Source organism: Thalassophryne amazonica, chromosome 19, assembly GCF_902500255.1.
Source record: "Thalassophryne amazonica chromosome 19, fThaAma1.1, whole genome shotgun sequence".
Classification (NCBI taxonomy): Eukaryota; Metazoa; Chordata; class Actinopteri; order Batrachoidiformes; family Batrachoididae; genus Thalassophryne; species Thalassophryne amazonica.
Window position 1 is genome coordinate 65778581 of NC_047121.1, and position 25811 is coordinate 65804391.

Consider the following 25811-nt stretch of genomic DNA (forward strand, 5'->3'; position numbering starts at 1 on the left):
TCATGTGTGCTACATTGAACTTGCCCAAGGTTTTAGTGAGGTGAGATGGTGTAAAAGGTTGCACAGTCTTTCCCAAGATACAGTATTGCGTACACAGACTACACAGAAAATCCACCAAACTGGCCATATTCCAGACATTTTTTTTGTTATTTGAACTTATGGGACTTCCGTCTTGCTCACTTGATGGCTTAGGTGGTTGTTTTCTAACCATGTTTTGACTGGGTTCTGACAAACTGAACAGGTCCTTTAATTCCGCCACATCAAGCCCATTATTGTAATGCCTGGATGAGTGATCCACCTGAGATAAAACTATAGGTTTTTTGGAGGTTTTACTGTGTAAACAGTTGCTGGTGTCCTGCTTAGGAGCTCAGTAACTGTTTGCTTTTATTGCATGTGTGTGATTTATGTGGTGTTCATATGGCGCATGTGCTGTCGAGCTCCATGTTGTGCATAGAGGCAGTGGTCATCGTTCATATATCAATGGGGGCTCTCCGGCTGAAACTCACCTTTTAATCACTAATTTCCATATAGAATAACCCCCTCACATGTTCCTCTTGATTGTGGTAGAGGAACAGCCGGGTGGAGGTGTTTGTATTGAAAAGATAAGACATCTAAAGACGTGATGTTGGTGTAAAGGTTGAGGTTACGTGAGCAGGTGTTGACTACGGACACATAGGGATGGAAATGTGCATTGGTGAGCTATAGCAGGGTAGTGTGTGTGTGTGTGTGTGTGTGTGTGTGTGTGTGTGTGTGTGTGTGTGTGTGTGTGTGTGTGTGTGTGTGTGTGAGACTGTGGACAAGATAACTCTAACACGTCTGTGCAGATTTCCAGCAAACGTATGAGGAATATTACTTGGATAGCTATCTAGAGATCAGATCAGATCTAGATCAGCTAACTGATCATCTGCAGAGGAATGGTCTATTTGAAGAGTTTCAGTCAGGTTTTAGAATTCATCATAGTACAGAAACAGCATTAGTGAAGGTTACAGATGATCTTCTTTTGGCCTCAGACAGTGGACTCATCTCTGTGCTTGTTCTGTTAGACCTCAGTGCTGCTTTTGATGCTGGTGACCATAAAATTTTATTACAGAGATTAGAGCATGCCATAGGTATTAAAGGCATTGCGCTGCGGTGGTTTGAATCATATTTATCTAATAGATTACAATTTGTTCATGTAAATGGGGAATCTTCTTCACAGACTAAGGTTAATTATGGAGTTCCACAAGGTTCTGTGCTAGGACCAATTTTATTCACTTTATACATGCTTCCCTTAGGCAGTATTAGACAGCATTGCTTAAATTTCCATTGTTATGCTGATGATACCCAGCTTTATCTATCCATGAAGCCAGAGGACACACACCAATTAGCTAAACTGCAGGATTGTCTTACAGACAAAGACATGGATGACCTCTAATTTCCTGCTTTTAAACTCAGATAAAACTGAAGTTATTGTACTTGGCCCCACAAATCTTAGAAACATGGTGTCTAACCAGATCCTTACTCTGGATGGCATTACCCTGACCTCTAGTAATACTGTGAGAAATCTTGGAGTCATTTTTGATCAGGATATGTCATTCAATGCGCATATTAAACAAATATGTAGGACTGCTTTTTTGCATTTGCGCAATATCTCTAAAATTAGAAAGGTCTTGTCTCAGAGTGATGCTGAAAAACTAATTCATGCATTTATTTCCTCTAGGCTGGACTATTGTAATTCATTATTATCAGGTTGTCCTAAAAGTTCCCTGAAAAGCCTTCAGTTAATTCAGAATGCTACAGCTAGAGTACTGACAGGGACTAGAAGGAGAGAGCATATCTCACCCATATTGGCCTCTCTTCATTGGCTTCCTGTTAATTCTAGAATAGAATTTAAAATTCTTCTTCTTACTTATAAGGTTTTTAATAATCAGGTCCCATCTTATCTTAGGGACCTCATAGTACCATATCACCCCAATAGAGCGCTTCACTCTCAGACTGCAGGCTTACTTGTAGTTCCTAGGGTTTGTAAGAGTAGAATGGGAGGCAGAGCCTTCAGCTTTCAGGCTCCTCTCCTGTGGAACCAGCTCCCAATTCAGATCAGGGAGACAGACACCCTCTCTACTTTTAAGATTAGGCTTAAAACCTTCCTTTTTGCTAAAGCTTATAGTTAGGGCTGGATCAGGTGACCCTGAACCATCCCTTAGTTATGCTGCTATAGACTTAGACTGCTGGGGGGTTCCCATGATGCACTGAGTGTTTCTTTCTCTTTTTGCTCTGTATGCACCACTCTGCATTTAATCATTAGTGATCGATCTCTGCTCCCCTCCACAGCATGTCTTTTTCCTGGTTCTCTCTTTCAGCCCCAACCAGTCCCAGCAGAAGACTGCCCCTCCCTGAGCCTGGTTCTGCTGGAGGTTTCTTCCTGTCAAAAGGGAGTTTTTCCTTCCCACTGTCGACAAGTGCTTGCTCACAGGGGGTCGTTTTGACCGTTGGGGTTTTTCTGTGATTATTGTATGGCCTTGCCTTGCAATATAAAGCGCCTTGGGGCAACTGTTTGTTGTGATTTGGTGCTATATAAATAAAATTGATTTGATTTGATTTAGAGGTGATTAAACTTTGGAGGAATTTGGTTTAAAGTCGAGGAAAACATGCTCCAAAAATACACATTTTTTTTTTATATTTCAACAATGAAGAATCCTAGATAGATAACCTAATCTATATTAATCACCAAAATATTTGATTGATTGTTATGAATGACTTATTTATGACGTCATGCATGGTTTAAAAACACCATTACCCAGAAAAAGTAGGGTGTTTAGTTCTCCATCTTTTGCATTCTGACAAACTAACATTTCTCAGTGTTGCACTCAGTGAGTTAAAACTTCACACATTCTCAAAAAATGCTAGTTTGTCAGAATGCAAAAGCTGGAGAAATATACACTATACGCCCTACTTTTTTGGGATCAAGCTCAAAACTTCTCAATCAGCCCTCGTATGTATATTTAGTGATACATGTACTCGTATATCATCAAGTATACAGTGTGCAGGGTAAGTATCGGCCGTCTGATGGGTTCTTTTATCAATAACGTTACGTTGCTATTGATTCCTGATTCAGTTTCTCTGTGGAAAAATGTAGGTCAGCACAGGTTTTCGGGATCATTGCAGCCATTTTCCTTGTTCCCATCATGACATCAGAAGGGTCGTGGTGTTACTGTCAGAAAAACACGCAGAGTCGCTAACAGTGTCTCAGGCATACAATTCTGATGGACTAAAAAATTTGGAACCAGTTATCAACTGGAGCTGGTTTAGTCTGTGGGCCAAGCAGGTTTTCAGTACCACTTAAGGGGAAAAAAAAACGACACTTAGAATCCAGCCTCAGTGTATTATGGCCTACACAAAAATGTATGATAGCCATCCCAGGGTGGTAGCAGTAGCCAGGTAGGGATCAGTGAAGAATTACAAAGAAGTCAAACTATAAAAATGTTCCAGTCATGTTGAAAACTATATCACATTACTTGTCTGATCATAACGATTCCAAAAAGATATAGTTTGGACTATCTATGACTGAATGTTCTGGAGTTATGGGGTTAAAACAGCAAAAATGATGACAAAGGTCAATTTCAGTTTGTACAGGGGTTAAATATTAAAGTTGCTCCAATTTCAGTAAAAAATTATGCAAATTATTGTTTGGGTTAATAGTGTTCTAAAAAGGAATAGTTTGCACCATCTGTCATGCTTAGTTATCATGTTACAGGATAACATACACTCAAAAATATAAACGCAACACTTTTGGTTTTGCTCCCATTTTGTATGAGATGAACTCAAAGATCTAAAACTTTTTCCACATACACAATATCACCATTTCCCTCAAATATTGTTCACAAACCAGTCTAAATCTGTGATAGTGAGCACTTCTCCTTTGCTGAGATAATCCATCCCACCTCCCAGGTGTGCCATATCAAGATGCTGATTAGACACCATGATTAGTGCACAGGTGTGCCTTAGATTGCCCACAATAAAAGGCCACTCTGAAAGGTGCAGTTTTATCACACAGCACAATGCCACAGATGTCGCAAGATTTGAGGGAGCGTGCAATTGGCATGCTGACAGCAGGAATGTCAACCAGAGCTGTTGCTCGTGTATTGAATGTTCATCTCTCTACCATAAGCCGTCTCCAAAGTTGTTTCAGAGAATTTGGCAGTACATCCAACCAGCCTCACAACCGCAGACCACGTGTAACCACACCAGCCCAGGACCTCCACATCCAGCATGTTCACCTCCAAGATCGTCTGAGACCAGCCACTCAGACAGCTGCTGAAACAATCGGTTTGCACAACCAAAGAATTTCTGCACAAACTGTCAGAAACCGTCTCAGGGAAGCTCATCTGCATGCTCGTCGTCCTCATCGGGGTCTCGACCTGACTCCAGTTCGTCGTCGTAACCGACTTGAGTGGGCAAGTGCTCACATTCGCTGGCGTTTGGCACGTTGGAGAGGTGTTCTCTTCACGGATGAATCCCGGTTCACACTGTTCAGGGCAGATGGCAGACAGCGTGTGTGGCATCGTGTGGGTGAGCGGTTTTCTGATGTCAATTGACAGGCCACAATTGACAACTTGATCAACTCTATGTGAAGGAGATGTGTTGCACTGCATGAGACAAATGGTGGTCACACCAGATACTGACTGGTATCCCCCCCCAATAAAACAAAACTGCACCTTTCAGAGTGGCCTTTTATTGTGGGCAGCCTAAGGCACACCTGTGCACTAATCATGGTGTCTAATCAGCATCTTGATATGGCACACCTGTGAGGTGGGATGGATTATCTCAACAAAGGAGAAGTGCTCACTATCACAGATTTAGACTGGTTTGTGAACAATATTTGAGGGAAATGGTGATATTGTGTATGTGGAAAAGTTTTAGATCTTTGAGTTCATCTCATACAAAATGGGAGCAAAACCAAAAGTGTTGTGTTTATATTTTTGTTGAGTGTATGTCACATGTCATAGAATTCAATGGAAGTTGACCTTGTTTCACCTTTACTTTGGAGACAAAGCATTCAACACAGTCAAAACTATTCCATTTATTGATACTTTTATTTCAACCAATAATTTGCATCATTTTTGCTGAAATTGGAGCACTTTAACTTTTGACCCCTGTACAAACTGAAATTGACCTTTGTCACCATTTTTGCTGTTTTTACCCCATAACTCCAAAACATTAGTCCAAACTACACCTTTTTGGAATCATTATGACCAGACAAATAATGTGATATAGTTTTCAACATGATTGGAGCATTTTTAAAGTTTGACCTCTGTGTAATTCTTCATTGACCCCAACCTGGCTACAGCTACCACCCTGGGATGGCTATCATACGTTTTTGTGTAGGCCATGATACACTGAGGCTGGATTCTAAGTGTTATTTTTTTTTCCCCCTTAAGTGGTACTGATTAGGTCCAAATTTATGACTGGCTCATGGACTAGTTCTTGATTCCCATCGCTATACTGCCAGATAGATAAATAACTGGCAATTTAATCGCGTTTTCTTGTGGTAGTTGCCTTGAGAATGAGCATGGCATGTTTTCAAGCCGTATTAGACCTTAGGCATGCAGGGTTCCCTCCTACTGTTGCACTCGCTTTCTTAAAGGTGGCCTGCTGTAATATGGGATGGGGCTCAGGGTTGTACCACTTTTTATTCATAAAGGAGATTAAAATCTCTGCGCGGCCATTTAACTAGGAATGCTGCCTTTTACAGAGCATTGCAGGAGGGGACGCCAAAGTGGAATTCCACTTACAGTGCAAACATATCTTCATTGTAAATGGAATAAAAAAAAAAAGAAGAAAGAAACCTGGACTTTTGGCATCATTTAACATTTAACAACTTTAGTATTCTGCATTTAGCTTTGTGATACGTGCAGGTAAAGCGGAAAACTATGAGGTTTAAGACGCTGCTCTGTCTTTTGCTTTTTTTTTTTTTTTTGCCCGTCTCTCTGTTTTTCCCCATTTCCTAATTTCTGTGTGTTTAAAACAGGTTTTGGCACCCTGCTGCTGCAACAGACGGCCTGGCTTAATAGATTTTGTCTCGCTTTATAAAGTCAGCCTGGTTTGCAGACACCCCCCCCCAAACACACACACACTGTTCTTTAAACTTCTTCATTTTAACCACAACATTATCCAACTTCATTAAATGTGCTCAGCGAAGATGAAGGGCGCCTGAATAATCATTTATTTAACCGTGTGGCGCCCGTGTTTTGGCGTGACCATCTGTGCACGTGAGTCTGCTACTTTGTTTGCTGTGCGTACCGTTCGGTTGTTTTTGTTCCGGATGCGTTAAACTCTGGTAAACCTTGCTTTTCAGGTTGGGTAAAGACAATAAGAGGATCGTCTACACGGTTTTAGAGTACGGCCCTTTGCTGGACTCGTCCAATATGACCACGGAGGACTGGGGTCGCATCGGAAAGGACATCGAGGTACTTTAAGTTTTAATGTCGGACTCACATTGAAGAGCGTGAGATAGATGGAGCTTTTTAAAAGCTGTCGTGTTTGTAAGCACCCGAATCAATCTGCTTTGTCCGGCTGCAGAGGAACTACGAAAAGTACGACGGTTTTGTGATCCTGCACGGCACAGACACCATGGCTTACACGGCCTCGGCTCTGTCCTTCATGTGTGAAAATTTAGGCAAACCCATCATTCTCACTGGGTCACAGGTAAGCAGTGCAATCCTTAAAAAAAAAAAAAAAACAGCTGACAAACTGTCTGTGGACTTTCACGTCTTTGCTGCCTGTCTGCCTTCAGGTGCCCATCTATGAAATGAGGAATGATGGCAGAGGAAACCTGCTGGGGGCGCTGTTGATTGCTGGACAATTTGTTGTTCCTGAGGTGAGGAGACAGCGACAGCACCCACCACCCGACAGTTTTCTGCTGTACACTCTAAAAAGTGTTACTGTGTTCTACTCAGTTTTTTGGTGAAACATTTTTACACTTAAAAATATTGAGTAATTAAAAAAGCTGTGAAATCATTTAAATACACTTGATGATCTTGGTAAATCTAAGTAAAAATATTAAGCATATTAGTTCTTTCCAAATATCTTGAATGAAATTTACCAAACAAATTAAGTATATTTCAAAAAATATAATTTTTTAAGCAAATGCTAATTTATTTTAATGAAATAAACTCAAGTAATAAATGTAAAGTTAAGATCAAATTAATGGTTAATTTTTTTTTTAGGCATTTCATTTGGTATATCCAACTCAAATAATTGAATGTCTTTCAGAGATTTTATGAAGTCAATATAGCTGTGTTTTCTGTGATATATGCCACTGAATTACTTTTTAGAGTGTATTTACCTGACTTTAAAGTGGAACATTTTTAGCACTGCTTTTGGATGTGGAGTTGATAATATGAAATTATGACTTATATTCTGCAAAAAACAAAGAAACAACAAACCCTGAGTGTAACTGTCGTCATGTACACAGTGACAAACGCCCTCATGTGAAGAGAATGCTTTGGAACAACAGTAAAATGTGTTTCGCAATCCTGAAGAATTGCCAGAACAGGAAGAACGGGTCACCTGTCTCTTGATGACTGAATATAGTAAAAATAAATAATTAACCAAAGGCAACAGAGGGCTGATGCACACTGAGATAGAATTTTTTTTATTATAAATACTTACTGGCACCATCCCCCTGGATAAATAGACTTCAGTCTAGCAGAAATTCTCATTAGTCATTGACTAGTCAGAGAGTAAATTTGACATTAAATGAATTAAGCCAGTTTGGAATCTTCATAGTGAAACTCACATGTGACAAGTGCAACATCACAAATACAAAAAAACAGCATTAGCATGAAGACAATACCTACATTCATTTACGAGGCATAAATTACCCGCTTGAGCTCACTAAAGGCCCCCTGACACTTGCATGCACTGTGTCGTGCAGGAGAGTAAACACATCGTTAACGGGTGCAGACTGAACGTGAGAGGGGTACCCGTGTGTGCAATTGCGCAAAGAGAATTTTGAAATGTTCAAAAAAATCTTTCACGCATAAGTGTTGTGCAGCAGCTCGTCTGAACGATTATAACGAGGTGTTAAATCTGTCACAAACATACTTTTACAGCTGCACACAAGAAGGAAAGAACATGCAACTGTTTTACCAAGCCATTACAATATAAACATGACAAATAAATACCTTTTTTAGATGGCTCCAAATGCGTGCTCCCTCTCGTTCAGCACGCACGAGAGAAAAGCTGTGGCTGGAGCACTCCTCTGTGATTCAGGAAGTGATTTGAGCCGTTTTCAACAGCCAACTTGAAGAGAAAATGATTAATCTGCTACAAAATAATTATTTTACAGACGCAGCGTCCAGCGCACAGCACGTGGCGAAAGGTGGAACAGAGCACAGCGGCACAGCGGGTGGGATCGTCACAACAAAGTGCGTGCAAGTGTCAGGGCACCTTAACTCACCTGCCAAGGTTCACACACTTTCTTCACAGAGTGAAGGGAGTAGTGACAGCTCCAGCAGGTCTATTATTTTAAGAGTTAAATGAACTTAATAAATGGCTTTTGACTAGTTGACTAGTCAGATGTTAGCTAGTTGTAGTTGACTATTGTAACTAATCATCCCATCTCAGTGTTTCTGATTCAGAGGGAAAAGCCCTATGAAAATGCAGTCTGTTCTCTGTTCTATGCCACAGAGCCACCTGCTCTGTTGCTGGGGTGTGAGGAGCGAACTGACGTTTTTGTCCTGATGGGATTTTGTCCTGGGAATGTGAATTAAAACATAATCTGGCACGTTGTGTTCTGTTCAGGTGTGCTTGTATTTCTACAACAAACTGTACAGAGGGAATCGTGTAACCAAAGTGGATGCTGGGAGTTACAACGCGTTCTCTTCTCCAAATCTACCTCCTCTGGCTACGGTTGAAGTTGATGTTACAAGTAAGCCAGAGACATAATGACAGTAGTGTTTTTTTCTTGCACTAAAAGCTAATTGAATATTTGTCATGTGATGTCCAGAAGAGTCTGTTAGTTGATCTGCGGTTTGTTTGTTTTGTTTCAGTCAACTGGGACACAGTGTGGAGGGCAAACACTACAGCGAAGTTTCAGGTTAGCACGGATCTGAACCGGAATGTGGGGCTGCTCAGGCTGTTTCCAGGCATCACTGCTGCTACTGTAAGTCCGTCCCTGAACCGTAAACATTTATCCATCAATAAACCTTTCTTCCTCAATATAGTTGATAATTCCACAACGTTTCATGGTTATTGCCTGACAACCTTTTGAGTAGTCATGCATGAAGCCAGATAAACAAACGCAGCTAGAAACAAAACCTTGTTAATTGTCGTCATTAAGAAAGGCACACAGTTCCTCTCAGCTCGAGTTCCTTCTTTCTCAGTTGAAATGTAATTAAAGAATGAAGTAATAGTACACGTAGGCATGAAGACAGTAACGGCTACAGCAATCTAAAACTTGACCCCATTGGGCTTCACCAACCAAATGATAGACCTCTGGCTGGCCTGGCCAGGGTAATTCTGGAATCCACCTTCCATCTTAAGTGAGTTTAAAACTCAAATCCCTTGAGCTTTGCCAAAATGATTATTCATTTATTCATTCAGTCATTTTCTGCCATTTATCTGAGTCCGTGTCGTGGTGGACCCATCCCACATTTCTCTATCCTCGTCCAACTCTTGTAACTTTTCCCGGGGGATCCCGCGTTGTTCCCAAGCAACCTGGGAAATATAATCCCTCCAGCATGTCTTGGGTCTTTCCTGGACCCTCTACACAGTTGGACGTGCCTGGAAGACCTTCCCAGGGAGGCAACCAGGGTGAATCGTCACCTGATGCCTGAACCACCTTGATCCACTAAGTAGCAGCTCTACTCATAGAGTCCCTGCCGGATAGTTGAGCTTCTCACCCTGTCCAGGAGGGTAATCTCAGATATCTGATGGAGGAATCTCATTTCCGCCGCCTGTATCAGTGATTTTATTTCTTCAGTCATTACCCAAAGTTCATGACCATAGGTGAGGACAGGAGTGTAAATCTACTGATACCAAGTTTGGTTGAAATCAACAAAAGAATCTGGGAGGAGAAGACCAAAAACAGGTAGACATGACAGGACCTTGACCCCAGTGTTCTGACTGTCAGTAAATTCGATGTCGCCTCAGAAATTCTATAACTCACTTACATATGTGTGCCATGTTCTGGGGAAAACAATCACAATTTTGACTGTAGCCACCATTGACCTTGACCTTTCCCAAAATCAAATCAATTTTATTTATATAGCTCCAAATCACAACAAACAGTTGCCCCAAGGCGCTTTATATTGTAAGGCAAAGCCATACAATAATTATGGAAAAACCCCAGCGGTCAAAACGACCCCCTGTGAGCAAGCACTTGGCAACAGTGGGAAGGAAAAACTCCCTTTTAACAGGAAGAAACCTCCAGCAGAACCAGGCTCAGGGAGGGGCAGTCTTCTGCTGGGACTGGTTGGGGCTGAGGGAGAGAACCAGGAAAAAGACATGCTGTGGAGGGGAGCAGAGATCAGTCACTAATGATTAAATGCAGAGTGGTGCATACAGAGCAAAAAGAGAAAGAAACACTCAGTGCATCATGGGAACCCCCCAGCAGTCTAAGTCTATAGCAGCATAACTAAGGGATGGTTCAGGGTCACCCGATCCAGCCCTAACTATAAGCTTTAGCAAAAAGGAAGGTTTTAAGCCTAATCTTAAAAGTAGAGAGGGTGTCTGTCTCCCTGATCCGAATTGGGAGCTGGTCCCACAGGAGAGGAGCCTGAAAGCTGAAGGCTCTGCCTCCCATTCTACTCTTACAAACCCTAGGAACTACAAGTAAGCCTGCAGCCTGAGAGTGAAGTGCTCTATTGGGGTGATATGGTACTATGAGGTCCCTAAGATAAGATGGGACCTGATTATTCAAAACCTTATAAGTAAGAAGATGAATTTTAAATTCTATTCTAGAATTAACAGGAAGCCAATGAAGAGAGGCCAATATGGGTGAGATATGCTCTCTCCTTCTAGTCCCCGTCAGTACTCTAGCTGCAGCATTTTGAATTAACTGAAGGCTTTTCAGGGAACTTTAGGACAACCTGATAATAATGAATTACAATAGTCCAGCCTAGAGGAAATAAATGCATGAATTAGTTTTTCAGCATCACTCTGAGACAAGACCTTTCTAATTTTAGAGATATTGCGCAAATGCAAAAAAGCAGTCCTACATATTTGTTTAATATGCGCATTGAATGACATATCCTGATCAAAAATGACTCCAAGATTTCTCACAGTATTACTAGAGGTCAGGGTAAGAATTCAAAAGAATTCCTTTAAGGGAAATTCTGAGGTTAACTGTCGTCCATATATCAAGTTTGGTGGAAATTGGCCAAAGGAGATACAGGGAAACAGATAAAACAAAAATTTTCTCTTGACTCCAGTGACCTTGGCCTTTACCAAACTGATCCCTTAAAGACCATTCTGGGGGTCAACATGTTGGTTGAGTCAGGTCAACTGGACTTGTTTAGTTTCTCGAAGAAAAGCTTTGTCAACCTGCTTTGACTCAGCTTACGTGGACACCATGACCCAGATGACTGAGACTCTCCACGGACTTCTGGGGTCAACCTACATGCAAAGAGCAAGTTTTTAATAGAAATTAGCCCAATAAGCATCTTGAAGAAGTAGTGGAACAAACACAGCAAATGTTTCTCACATTAAAGTACGGTGTTCTTCAAAGTAGACTCTTTAAAAACAGATTTTTTTTTTTTATTTTGGTAAGTAGAACAGAATGCGGTTTAAGTGTACGTATGCATAATGTAGTTTATATTCATGTAAATTTCAGTCAAGGTTTAGCCCAGAGAAAGATGAGGAGTTATGGGCTGTAACAAATCACACCGTAAAGAGCGAGGATTGGCAAAGATACTGTCGCATTTAGCTGCACTTCCCCCTCCGGAGGCTGCTGGGAGGAGAGACTTTACTATCTCAATCTGCTCCCACCACCCAGCTTGATTATCAGGACTTCTAAACAGACTTCCGCTGCCTTTACGAGGCACAGGTTTGATGAGGCACCCGGTCCTCGTGCGTGTGTGTGTGTGTGCATCATCTCCAGGGTGCAAGGGGCTTCATTGGTAATTGACGGCAAACATTTTTTTGTCAAACTGCTCTAAAGTGCTGAGTCCATCAAAACCCTGACGGGACCTGGCACTTATTGGTGATGTTACCTTCTCCTCAGGTTTTACGGCTGCAGCCTCGGCCTTGCCAAGTGACTTTATGCTTGCTGACACCTTTAAATTAATAGCTCCCGTTGCTGCAGTTTCATCTGCCGTTCTAGTCATAAGCCATAGCTAATGGTTTCGATTCTGCCCGGCTACCAGTAACTGAGATACTGGTGACAAAGACAACAGATGGGCTTTTAGAGGAGTGGCTTGGATCATCACGGGAGAAGTCATCTTGAATACGACAAACCTGTTTCCAAGAAAGTTGGGATGCAGTGTAACATTTTAAGTAGAAGCAGAATGGGATGTTTTGGAAATAATTAAAAGCTTACATTTAATTGAAAAAGGGATATAGACAACATATCAAATGTTGAAATATTAAAGGATTATTAACTGAGCGCAAGAGGTGTACAGGAAAATATCAGACCGAGGTGTTGAGAGTGCGGACTGAGCGTTAAGGCCCCTTCACACATATATGAATATGTACAACTCCAGGGTGATACCCGTCGGAGCAGCTGGTATGTGCATACCACGAAACGTGCCATGGGCAGGCGTGCACGATGTTGGTGCAATGGTTCGTGCATGTGGGAACACAGTGCCACCAGCTGCACGAAGTGTAACCACATCGTGCAGCTGGTGTGAAGAAAAAAATAAATAACAAATAAAAAAATTACATGCTGCGATGGTTCCGTGCACGCGGAAACACTGCAGCTTTTCCCCAGCAGCTGTGCGATGTAAAAAAAAATACATGTCACCCATGGGATTCAAACCCATGCCTTTCAAAAGCGCCTGTAAATGGTGCTGAACACTGCCTCATATCAGGAAGCACATGGACGACGCTGCCCCATATAAAAACATTGCATTGTATTAAATCCCTCTCATCAAGCACGCAATACACATACGAGGTCTGTTAGAAAAGTATCAGACCTTTTTATTTTTTTCAAAAACCTGATGGATTTGAATCACGTGTGCTTGCATGAGCCAACCTTGAACCTTCGTGTGCATGCGTGATTTTTTTCACGCCTGTCGGTTGCGTCATTTGCTTGTAAGCAGCCTTTGTGTGAGGATGGGTGGAGTCTCTCGTCGTTTTTTCTTTGCAAGGAAAATGGCGGAACGACTGGAGCAGCACGACTGCATCAAATTTTGCCACAAACTGGGCGACAGCCAGGTGGAAACCATTCGGATTATTCAGATGGCTTTCGGTGACGATCCTCTGGGCATCACACAGATTAAGGAGCGGTATAACCGGTTTAAAGACGTCCGCACAACGGTGGAGAGTGCGCCGCGCTCCGGGCGGCCATCAACACGCTGAAACGACCAGATCATTTCCAAAGTGAACTCTGTGGTGATGTGGGAACGTCGTGTGACTATCCGAGAAATTGCGGAAGAGGTGGACATCAGCACTTTTTCGGCACATTCCACTGTGAAAGAAGATTTTGCCATGAAAAGAGTTGCAGCCATCGGCACAAAGCTGATGGCGCAGCAACAGCGCCTCCGTGATGAAGCCTCACAGGACATGTTGTAACATGCCCTGACATGTCCAGCTTGTCCACAATTTCTCGGATAGTCACACGACTGAAAAGCCACCGAAAGCCGTCTGAATCTTCTGAATGGTTGACGAGCTGGGCATGTTACATGTCCTGTGAGACTTCAACACGGAGGCGCTGTTGCTGCACCATCAGCTTCGTCCCAATGAATTTCGCTGCAACTCTTTTCATGGCAAAATCTTATTTCACAGTGGAATGTGCTGCTCCTTAATCTGTGTGATGCCCAGAGGATCGTCACCGAAAGCCGTCTGAATAATCCGAATGGTTTCCACCTGGCTATTGCCCGGTTTGTGGCAAAATTTGATGCAGTCGCGCTGCTCCAGTCGATCCGCCATTTTCTTGCAAAGAAAAAACGACGAGAGACTCCACTCATACTCACACAAAGGCTGCTTACAAGCAAATGATGCAACCGACAGGCATGAAAAAAATCACGCATGCGCACGAAGGTTCAAGGTTGGCTCATGCAAGCACACGTGATTCAAATCCATCAGGTTTTGGAAAAAAATAAAAAGGTCGGATACTTTTCTAACAGACCTCGTATGATCCATCTGTTCCACTGTAGATGACCCATAGTCACTGACGAAAGTCATGAAATGACACGAATGAGAAGGGTTCGCTTGTCTCATTCATGTCCATATCTGCTGGTGCGTGTCCTGCCAACATGCTTGTCTTGTGGACAGTGCGCTGCAAGACACCGCATCATGTGGAACAGAGCTCACGTGGGTGACGTGACAGTCAGATCACCTGCTGGGTGTTATGATCTGACGGTCTGTTTCAACCTGGGGGCAGCCTGTCCATGTGCATGCCGTACACGCGCTCGCTTGCTGCAGCCTGTCACCACAGTGATATATGTTTTTATGTCCACTTGATGACAGCAAACAGACACACATGTGTCACAGTGGTCAGTTGTTAGTCCATGTCCGTCCAAACATAGTACTATCCAGCTGGGATGTCCAGCATGGCAGATCTCCACAGCCTCTGGTGTGCACAAATAGTTGTAACAACAGGTGTACGAGGTGTTAGAGGCAGCTACAAAATTGTGTGAAGGGGCCCTTAGCGAGGTCTGTGCGAAAAACGCTGAGGTCTGATATTCCTGATAGGTCTGATATACAAGCGAGGTTCTGCTGTGAGAAGAAACGCCTGTCTAATTCAAACTATCAAATGACACAAATCTATTGAAGCGACATATAAAACAAATATTGAAGGTTTTCCATTTGTGCAGTAGAAAGAACATTTTCATTGGTTGAATGATGGAACATACCCTTCCACTCAGCTGCACCTTCTTCAATCTGGGTTCTGTCTTTCAACTCATGCAAATATTCAAATCCGTTGGACTCATAAACACTCATTATTTGTATAACATTTTGCATTTTGAATAAGTTAGCTCAGGTGTGTCTCTGGCCTGGTAACTGATGTCAGTTAAAGCTGCACCCTGAAAAACCGAAGCCAGACATCCAGAAGATCCGCCCACATCTCTGGGCTCCCATCATATCTGAGATGGTCAGAAGTGTAGTGGAATTGTTTTTTGTGGTCTGAGTCAATATATCAGACCCCCCCCCCATCTCAACAAAGTTGGGGGGAGGGGTGTCTATGATCCATCTTGATTTTTGTTTCCATGCATGTAAAGCACACCTGATTGCAAACCATTTCTTTTGTGGTCTATTAATTTTTTAGCCAAGAAAGAGCTTGATTGGGGGAGGCTAGAGGAAGTGAAAATGGGGGACAGTACACCACTTTCCAGTTGTAAAGCAGCAAGGGTAAATGGACTGCATTATATAGCACCTTTCCATCTGCATCAGACACTCAAAGCGCTTACGATAATGCCTCACATTCACCCCAATGTGAGGCTGCTGCCATACAAGGTACTCACTACACACCGGGAGCAATAGGGGATTAAAGACCTTTCCCAAGGGCCCTTAGTGATTTTCCATTCAAACTGGGATTCGAACTGAGGATCTTCTGGTCTCAAGCCCAACGCCTTAACCACTAGAATAATTTCCAGACTTTATTATCACCTCTACTATAAAACCATACACAAACTGAACATACGGGAGGGGGCATATGCTACACTTTGGGTTGCTCTTGTAGGACATAACAGACTTTGCCGTCTGTGTCAGAGAGAAAAAGGTCCATCTGCTCTTTCACATAGGCAACTTTGTTGTCCTTGAATTAAATGTGTAAAATTATATTTCTATCTGCATGCAGGTGAAGGCTTTCTTGCAGCCGCCCATGGAGGGTGTGGTCTTGGAGACCTACGGCAGTGGAAATGCACCGGATAATCGTCCTGACCTGTTAGCGGAGTTGAAGAAGGCCACAGACGCTGGCGTTATCATCATCAACTGCACCCAGTGTCTGAGGGGATCTGTGTGCATGTCCTATGCCACTGGCAAGGTCAGTCAGGTCGCTTGAAGTTGGTGGATAAAAAGAAGCAGAGTCCACATCGGAGAGGTTTAATCATTCAAATCACCCCTTCCTATGATTTTTCAGGTCTTGATGGATGCAGGGTTGATACCGGGTGGGGACATGACCCCTGAGGCTGCTCTGTCAAAGCTGTCATATGTTTTGGCCAAGAAAGATCTTGATTTACAGGGCAAGAAAAAGGTTGGTCTTTATTTTCATGAATGGCGACTTGGACCATCGCTGAAGCAAAATATTAACAAGAGTTCATTCAAAGAGGAAACACACATAAAAGAAGTGAAGGCGAGGTGACACTGTGCATGTCTTATTCAGATGATGAGTCAGAACCTGCGAGGTGAGATGACTGCAGACATAGCTGGAGCCAAGATGTGTTTGAGCGACAGCCATTTTATCCAGGTCATTGCCAAGTTTCTGAGCGTCAGCTGCAAGGAGGTGAGTGCACCAGTAGGCGACGGCTACAGACGACTGAGACGGGGGGCACCCTGGCTTTTTCTCACCCCCAGACCCTCAAACGACTCAAGTTATTTCAGTGAAGAAACACTGAAAAGTATGGTATTTTCCAGGGTTGGAACATGCAGTTATCTGTACCCCAGGCTGTTGCATTAGCTGTCTTAAAGACCGCGGCTAGTGTCAATCATGGTTAGCGTCATCCCCCATTACTGATTTCTTTAAGTCGGCCTGTTCGTAATCAGAAATTTGGTATAAATACTGATATGTTCCAAACCCAGAAACCTTCGTCTTTGTTGCACAAGATTTTAAATGTGCAAAAAAATAAAAATAAAAAATGGAGAGGCTTTGAAGGGAGGACACATATCCTGTGTGTGCATGTACCTATGTGTTTTCAGGCTAAAAAAAATTTAAATTTTATGACGTGTTAATTATGTCATCCTTACGTTACTTTGTTAAATGATTAGCTGACCGATTTAGGCTTCGGGTCACCTCTCAAGCCATGTTTGTTGGGTCATTATCAAGGAAAATGGATGATTGTTGCTTCATTTCATGATGTCTTTGTGTTGTCATGTTCCGCCACTCTGTGCCATCTGATTCTAAGTGATTTGCTGATTGACATAAGCTTTACATCGTCTCTGTTGCCTTGTTGGTTGCAGAGATCTCTTGGAAAAAATTGTTTTTCGGGCTGTGTTTTTGGTGATCTTGACCTGAGACAATCTGCTCCAAAAGACACTCTGGAGACACTCTCCCAAGAAATATTCCTACCAAGTTTGGTGAAATTCTGCTCGCCCGTGTCCAAGTTATATTTTGCACAGTGATTTAAAAACACCCTGCGCTACCACTGGCACACAGGATAAACAAAAAGTTAATGTTTTGAGATGGATACGTACAATGCTACATACCCACCACGACAACTTTAAACAAGTTGTTTCAACAAGCAGAAATCTACTATGTGGGCGAGGTGTGTGTGTGGGGGGGGCATACATACATGCATGAGTTACGATCATTATAGTAAGATGTTGTGCATTTGTTTCATATCTGAGTATGTTTTGCAAGCAGCAGTTTGGTGACTAAAGTCTGTGTTGTCTGCAGGAGCTGGAAGCCATCCGGGACGCTCTCACCCCCCCGCTGGCCTGTGCTGCTGCTAAGATTGGAGACATAGAGGCTTTAGAAGCACTACAGGAAATGGTAAGCAGCGATTATAATCGCTACTTGTTTTTGTCGGTCCAAAACGTAAAGCGGTAACCCGTCATGCATACACTCGGAGGTCCACTAAGAGGTCATGAAACGCATCGAACCTTCTGACGTCAGTTTGCCCGACATTCTGAGGGCGGTGACACACCGGCCGATCAGGACTCAAACTGATCTCGATCGTGTTTGTTTTGCAAAGACAAACGCGAGTGAACTCTTCACATTCGTGGCTGGCAAACAGATTTTCAGGGCCGGCTGCTACGGTACAAGAATTTCAGTTTAGGAAACGTGAAGGAGCATGGCCAAAGCAAAACATGAGGCCAAACCGGTCGGACAGGCCGAGCGATGCCTCGTGTGTCACGCGTACGATGCTTCCCAGTACACACTGTAATCATTCATATCATATGGAATCCGTTTGTATAAAACACCACAAACGCCACCACTGAGCCTCAGTTCTGCTTTTAAGGACATCACACACATAATCATAGAATGACTGAATTATTTTCTGTGTTTGTGGTGAGCTCAATATCACAAGGTGTCTCAAAGCGAAAGAAAATAGTGTGTATATACACACACACACAAATATCTGAAAATGTAAGTGTGAAAAATCACTAAAGTCAGTCAGGAGTGAAATTTGTAGAAACGAGGAGTTGAAAACTTAACGTTGAGACAAACAGGTGGCGCTGGAACAGAGAGAGAGTCGATCAAAGAGGACTGAAGCCAAATCTGCTGCTCCGGTGTAACTTCATTAACTTCCACTATACCAAGAAACCAGCAAACACAAAGTAAATGAGGAATTTTAATCAAATTTTGTTCACTAGGTCAGTAAGAGTTCCAGTAATGTTATTTGACCCCAGTGACATTGACCTTCACTCAAATGAAGGCCCTCTGGCTGACTTTGCCAGGACAGTTTTGGAATTCTCTAAGTGTATGTCACATTTGGTTCAATTTGGGAAAATTTAAAAATCTAGTTCTTTGACAAACCATGTTTTATTTATTTTATTTTTCCTTTTTTTATTATTATTTTTGTTTACTTACATCAGAAGAACAAAGGTAATCTGGTTATTTCACAATTTTGTTTTTATCATCTCACATCAAAAATCAATTGACTGCAAAGTACATAGACTGGAAACCTAATTCTTATTTATTTATTTATTTTTTTTATAATCTGCTATAGATGTATGATTTATATACTGAAAATAATCCCTGTTTATATTGGTCTTTCCTAGGAATCAAACCAAAATAAAATAAACAGAATAAACTCAAATAATAAAAAAAAATTGCCAGTAATAAAAGTTCACCACAACACTGCACAAAACCACCCAAATTAAAGAGCAGATAACACAAAAACAAAGGTGTGACATTTATATGTATTTTTTGATATGTGTGATTTATATTCCAGAAAATACGGTACTGATTTGGGCTGTCAGAAGGGTTGGTGGTCAACTGAGATGGGTTTTTTTTTTTAGTAACCAGTGCAAGTTTTTAGACAACAGGGTGGCTGAGGGCTGATATATAATTTAAATTTTCATGTGAGCCGATACAGTAGTTTAATAATAGTAACAAACGAGAGTTAAAGGTACCTGTATTTTATTAAACACTGCTTCTGTCTGCTTTATCTCTGTTCAAGTCTCACTGTTTTCTCTCAGGTAACGTTACATCCAGCATTGGCTCGTTTCCCACTGTGGCACCTGTGTTGCGTGTAAATTGACATGAGGGGCCGAGAATCAATCTACATAAACCGCACTGACAAGCCCACTTGTCAAATGTGACTGCAGATTTTTCTTTTTTTTTGGCCTCAGGAGAGCAGACGTCGGCCAAGGATGATTATCGCAAAGCGTTTAATCCACTCAATTAACCATCTGACTGATTAATCACTCTACTACTAGTTTCGATCTCCAATCGTGTGAGACACTGAAACCGGAAAAATTACCTGACACTGGGGCACATTTATCCCACAAAGATGTAAGAAATAGAATTTGAGAGACTGTATATTTTTGTTACATTTAAAAAATTCCACCACAGATGAGCTCTGGTTTCGTGATGGCCCCCTCCTGTTTGCAGAGTGATGTATCTCTCGCGCTGTCCGTGTGACACCATGCATCTTATTACTGCAGCTATTCATGACTAGTCTCCGAAAGAAGGTCATGGAAGCCATCGCTTTTTGTTAAGCGCCATGTAGAGGACAGTGTAACCGATGCGCTGGTGTTATCCTCCGACACAGGGGAGTAACTTGTGTCTCGCTGACTATGATGGACGCACGCCCCTCCATATTGCCGCTTCTGAGGGTCACTTCAAAGTGGTGCAGTACCTCCTGAGTCACGGAGCCACAGTCTATGCTAAAGATCGATTTGGGGACACGCCTCTCTGCAATGCTGTACGATTTAGGTAAGACGCACCTCATTACCACCTCCAAGGACGCTACAAGATCACCTCTGGTTGTTTGTTGTTTTCCACACAGTCAATTTATTTTCAATTCATTTCATTTCATTTTATATTTCACCAAATTACAACAAAGGTGCCTCAAGGCGCTTCACACGAGTAACGTCTAACCTTACCAACCCCTAGAGCATGCACACAGGCGGCAGTGGTAAGGAAAAGCTCCCTCTAATGATGTTAAGGAAGAAACCTCAAGCAGACCAGACTCACAGAGGTGACCCACTAATTAGGCCACTCTAACAGTTACAAGGTTTTTACCAAGCTGAAGAAACTGAAAACCAGAGTACACATCATCAAAAACAAAGTCCGTTTATGAGATGACCACGCAAGCAACTGTGCCCCAGGCTGGAGGTCATCCAGGGGGTCAATCCAGCACCCTGGGATGCCGGGTCAGCATCCATCCATTACATCACCAGTGAGTCCAGTCCTCCTGGTAGAATGTACTCCACAGGTTATCTGCCATCAGAATATCTCAAAAGTCATTCAAAAGACTGTAACCCCTGTCACACTCGGTGTCGCAGTAAAGAACTTGGTACAAGATACCAGATGCCTGAACCACCTCAACTGGCTCCTTTTGATGTGAAGAACTAGTGAGTTTTTGGGGCAGGTGGGACATGAGTGTAATATACTGTACTTTCAGACAGCGGTGGCGTCAAGAATCCTGTATAATGTTGCAACAAACCCACCGCAGCGTTGCTGGAGGTGCAGTTTTGTGTGTTTCCGGCAGAGTTGTGCACTCTCCAAATGCCCTTATAGTTATAATGGCTTGGTCTGTGTTTTTCTTCATTTCCATCAAAGTCATAAAACTATTTATGAAATTGCAGCAAATACTTTTAAAACCCCCTTTTGGCCGTTAGAGTTCATTGCCCGCACCTTGAAGTCATTCAGACGTTTTATTAAAATTTGCTGTCAATGGGAGTTGATAAAATGAGCTGCTGCAAGGTACCAAAACTGGCTTTGCTGAAATGACAGGAAGAGAATGAAAACTGTTTTTGGGGGGGGCTGTTGAAGCCAGGCGAGCAACTCTTAATGGAGTTCAGCAGCCGCACAAAAATTACTAACTAATTTAGGCTAATTGTCATTTGACAGTGTTTATTTTTACCAAATCTGTTTTTCATTTTGTCATTCGTTGACTTTGCTGTAAATGTCTGCAAAAGGAGAATGTTTCAGAGCTATGCTGAGCCTCGGGGTGAAAGCGCTGCGCGTAGCAACACCTTACCAAACGGCTGTTGTCCTATTTTAACGGTTGGCACTGCAAGTACGGACTTGTGCTCTTTGTGATGGTGGAGGGATGTATTGTAGCAAAAATACCTGCCATGACACATCGTATGTCACACGCCGTAGCTCAGTTAGTCCTTTTTGATGTTTTATTTTAAGACAATTACATACACTCAGGACCTTAGGTATTTGGACAGCGAGTGTTTTTTTTTGTTTTGTTTTTTTGCATCTGTGCATCACCACAATGAAAGAGTCAAGCTGTGAGTTCAGTGTAGACCTTTGTTTAATTAGGAGATTAACAAAAATATTGCATTAAGTATTTAGGATTTGTGTAACACAGTCCCACACATTTTCAGAGGCCAAGATAATTAGGACGGTCTCAATCTAGAGATTATTGTTGATACAAATCATCACTTTTGAAGACTATTTGCATTAAAGCATTTAGGGGAAGGATACATAAACATTTCCATGTCATTGAATGTGTGTTGGACTTCATTTACATAATTTTTTTTAAAGAAATACAAACAATATGGTACTATGTCGTAAAACTGTCTAGAGTAGGTACATGGGTGATTGAAAGTTTTGAGCCAGACCAAGTAGAAACCACAGCTCAATTAATGCAATGTTTTATTTTTCAAGCATATCCCCATGTAAGTCCACACACGTTTCCAGCATTGCGCAGTGTCTTATATAATCAATAAGGTCTTATCCTGGAGCTCAACAGAGTCATCCACTGCAGATATGAATCATTATCAGTATTATAATGAGTTCCAGCAAGATGCCTTTCATGTTTGGAAACAGATGGAAGTCTAAAGGAACCAAATCAGGAGAATAAGGTGGGTGCAGACAAGGTTGAAACCACATTCAAGAATGGCAGCCATTGCGAATGACCGACGTGTGGACTGGAGCGTTGTCCTGGTGAAACAGAAACACCCGTCAGGAGTGTACCTCGCCGCTTTTGCTTTATTGTCTTCCACAGTTTGGCACAAAGGGGAGGAAGAATAGGTCCCATTGATGGTCGTCCCTTCTGGAGATAGTCCACCACTATGATGCCCTCAACATCCAAGAAGACAGAGACCATGACCTTTCCAGCAGATGAGAGCGCTTTGGCTTTCTTCGTTGTGGGAGAACCCGTTTTTCTATTACTTCGATTGTTGTTTGGACTCTGACTCGAAGTGACGTTATCTGGGTCTGTCTCAAAAAGCTGAAGATTCTCCATGGACATCTGGAGCTTTGGGTGTTTCTGGTCGGCTTGTGAAAAGACTTGGAACCCATTGTGGTGAAAGTTTTGCCATTCCCAGTTCTTTGGTCAGAACCAAATCAGTTCTCTACTAGGACATCTTGTTGATGTAAATGAAGTCCAAGACATATTCAGGGTAATTCATTGGTAATGTTCATGTATTCAAAATGTGGTAAAAACGATGACTTTATATGTGATAAATAAGATTTAGATTCAGGTTGTCTGAGTATTTGTAGACTTTGAAATGGAAGAAGAACGGTGTATAAAAATGGCCATAACTCCAAAATGATTAATGTGACATTTTTTTGTTACACAAATACAAAAATGTGTTGCTGTCCAAACATTTCTGAGCCCGTCTGTACAGTCTGAGGACTGGACTTTTGAGTCAGCTTCAGGATGCCAGGGTTTGTGACGCAATGCGACTAACGCCGATGTGTGACGGGCCGCTCGCCTCTTGTGTCCATATAAGGACTGTCAGCGAGCGCAGAAAACGAAGAGTTGAAGCACGAGAGCGGGGAGTGTCGGAACCAGTTCCACCGGTCTCCTCCCAGTTTCACACAGAGACACTGTCCTTGCAAGGCTCCACAGGAAGTCTCCAGTCCATCAAACACTTCAGCCGACATGCACATTCTAACAGTTAGGTTTTTTCGGCATTAGCTTTACTCATTTATTGATAAATATTCAGCCTTTTTTTCCTGAATTAGCACATTTTCTGTCATTGAACACGTGGCTGCAGGTGAGACCTGCGTGGGCGGTTCACTGTGGGGGACAAGAAACCTGTCCTCACTTGTCAAACTAGTACCGGTGTCACCAAAAGTCAACATTTAACAGTTGACAATGAAAGAGTTTACATGGAAGTCACACGTCTGTAACTGAGCTTTTTAGTGATTTGTCGCAGTGACATTCTTTATTTTCTAGTTCCAGCTTCTCAGATGAGATGATTTGGTGATTTTCTGACTTTAATTTAAGTAGTAAAGTCAGGTCCATATGTATTTGGACAGTGACCGAACACTGTACACCATCACTATGGGATAAATGGCTGTAATTTCTAAATGTTTAAATGGTAAATGGACTGCATTTACAACAAAAATATAAAGGCAACACTTTTGGTTTTGCTCCCATTTTGTATGAGATGAACTCAAAGATCTAAAACTTTTTCCACATACACAATATCACCATTTCCCTCAAATATTGTTCACAAACCAGTCTAAATCTGTGATAGTGAGCACTTCTCCTTTGCTGAGATAATCCATCCCACCTCACAGGTGTGCCATATCAAGATGCTGATTAAACACCATGATTAGTGCACAGGTGTGCCTTAGACTGCCCACAATAAAGGCCACTCTGAAAGGTTGCAGTTTTGCTTTATTGGGGGGGGATACCAGTCAGTATCTGGTGTGACCACCATTTGCCTCATGCAGTGCAACACATCTCCTTCGCATAGAGTTGATCAGGTTGTCAATTGTGGCCTGTGGAATGTTGGTCCACTCCTCTTCAATGGCTGTGTGAAGTTGCTGGATATTGGCAGGAACTGGTACACGCTGTCGTATACGCCGGTCCAGAGCATCCCAAACATGCTCAATGGGTGACATGTCCGGTGAGTATGGCGGCCATGCAAGAACTGGGACATTTTCAGCTTCCAAGAATTGTGTACAGATCCTTGCAACATGGGGCCGTGCATTATCCTGCTGCAACATGAGGTGATGTTCTTGGATGTATGGCACAACAATGGGCCTCAGGATCTCGTCACAGTATCTCTGTGCATTCAAAATGCCATCAATAAAATGCACCTGTGTTCTTCGTCCATAACAGACGCCTGCCCATACCATAACCCCACCGCCACCATGGGCCACTCGATCCACAACATTGACATCAGAAAACCGCTCACCCACATGACGCCACACACGCTGTCTGCCATCTGCCCTGAACAGTGTGAACCAGGATTCATCCGTGAAGAGAACATCTCTCCAACGTGCCAAACGCCAGTGAATGTGAGCATTTGCCCACTGAAGTCGGTTACGACGACGAACTGGAGTCAGGTCGAGACCCCGATGAGGACGACGAGCATGCAGATGAGCTTCTCTGAGACGGTTTCTGACAGTTTGTGCAGAAATTCTTTGGTTATGCAAACCGATTGTTTCAGCAGCTGTCCGAGTGGCTGGTCTCAGACGATCTTGGAGGTGAACATGCTGGATGTGGAGGTCCTGGGCTGGTGTGGTTACACGTGGTCTGCGGTTGTGAGGCTGGTTGGATGTACTGCCATATTCTCTGAAACGCCTTTGGAGATGGCTTATGGTAGAGAAATGAACATTCAATACACGAGCAACAGCTCTGGTTGACATTCCTGCTGTCAGCATGCCAATTGCACGCTCCCTCAAATCTTGCGACATCTGTGGCATTGTGCTGTGTGATAAAACTGCACCTTTCAGAGTGGCCTTTTATTGTGGGCAGTCTAAGGCACACCTGTGCACTAATCATGGTGTCTAATCAGCATCTTGATATGGCACACCTGTGAGGTGGGATGGATTATCTCAGCAAAGGAGAAGTGCTCACTATCACAGATTTAGACTGGTTTGTGAACAATATTTGAGGGAAATGGTGATATTGTGTATGTGGAAAAAGTTTTAGATCTTTGAGTTCATCTCATACAAAATGGGAGCAAAACCAAAAGTGTTGCGTTTATATTTTTGTTGAGTATATATAGCACTTTTCCATCTGCATCAGACGCTCAAAGTGCTTTACAATTATGCCTCACATTCACCCCAATGTGAGGCTGCTCCAATACAAGGCGCTCAGTACACACCGGGAGCATTGAAGGGATTAAGGACCTTGCTCAAGGTTCCTTAGTGATTTTCTGGTCAGGGTGGGATTTGAACCGGTCTCAAGCCCAACGCTGCAACCACTAGATCATCACTAAATTAAAGCTGAAAGTTTACACCGCAAGTACATCTTGATTCATCCCCCTTGTTTCCCCTCCCCTATTTCAACACCTTTATGGTGGTGCAGAGGCAAAATTACAAAAATTTTCTCCGTCCATATACTTATGGACCCGACTGCATGCGTTTGTGTTTGGAATAGGGCTTTTGAAGACGTGACCTTGGGCTCTGGAAAACTCTGCTA

General features: G+C 42.6%; 1 protein-coding gene across 1 annotated transcript in view; it reads left to right on the forward strand.

Moving 5' to 3' along the window:
* Window positions 1–25811, forward strand: part of aspg (asparaginase homolog (S. cerevisiae)) — a 42090-nt gene that overhangs the window by 10279 nt on the left and 6000 nt on the right. The window contains 10 exon segments of the mRNA XM_034194846.1: window positions 6335–6446; window positions 6559–6684; window positions 6773–6856; window positions 8785–8911; window positions 9033–9145; window positions 15941–16126; window positions 16223–16336; window positions 16466–16585; window positions 17696–17791; window positions 20019–20182. Coding sequence (XP_034050737.1) covers window positions 6335–6446; window positions 6559–6684; window positions 6773–6856; window positions 8785–8911; window positions 9033–9145; window positions 15941–16126; window positions 16223–16336; window positions 16466–16585; window positions 17696–17791; window positions 20019–20182 — 1242 coding nt within the window.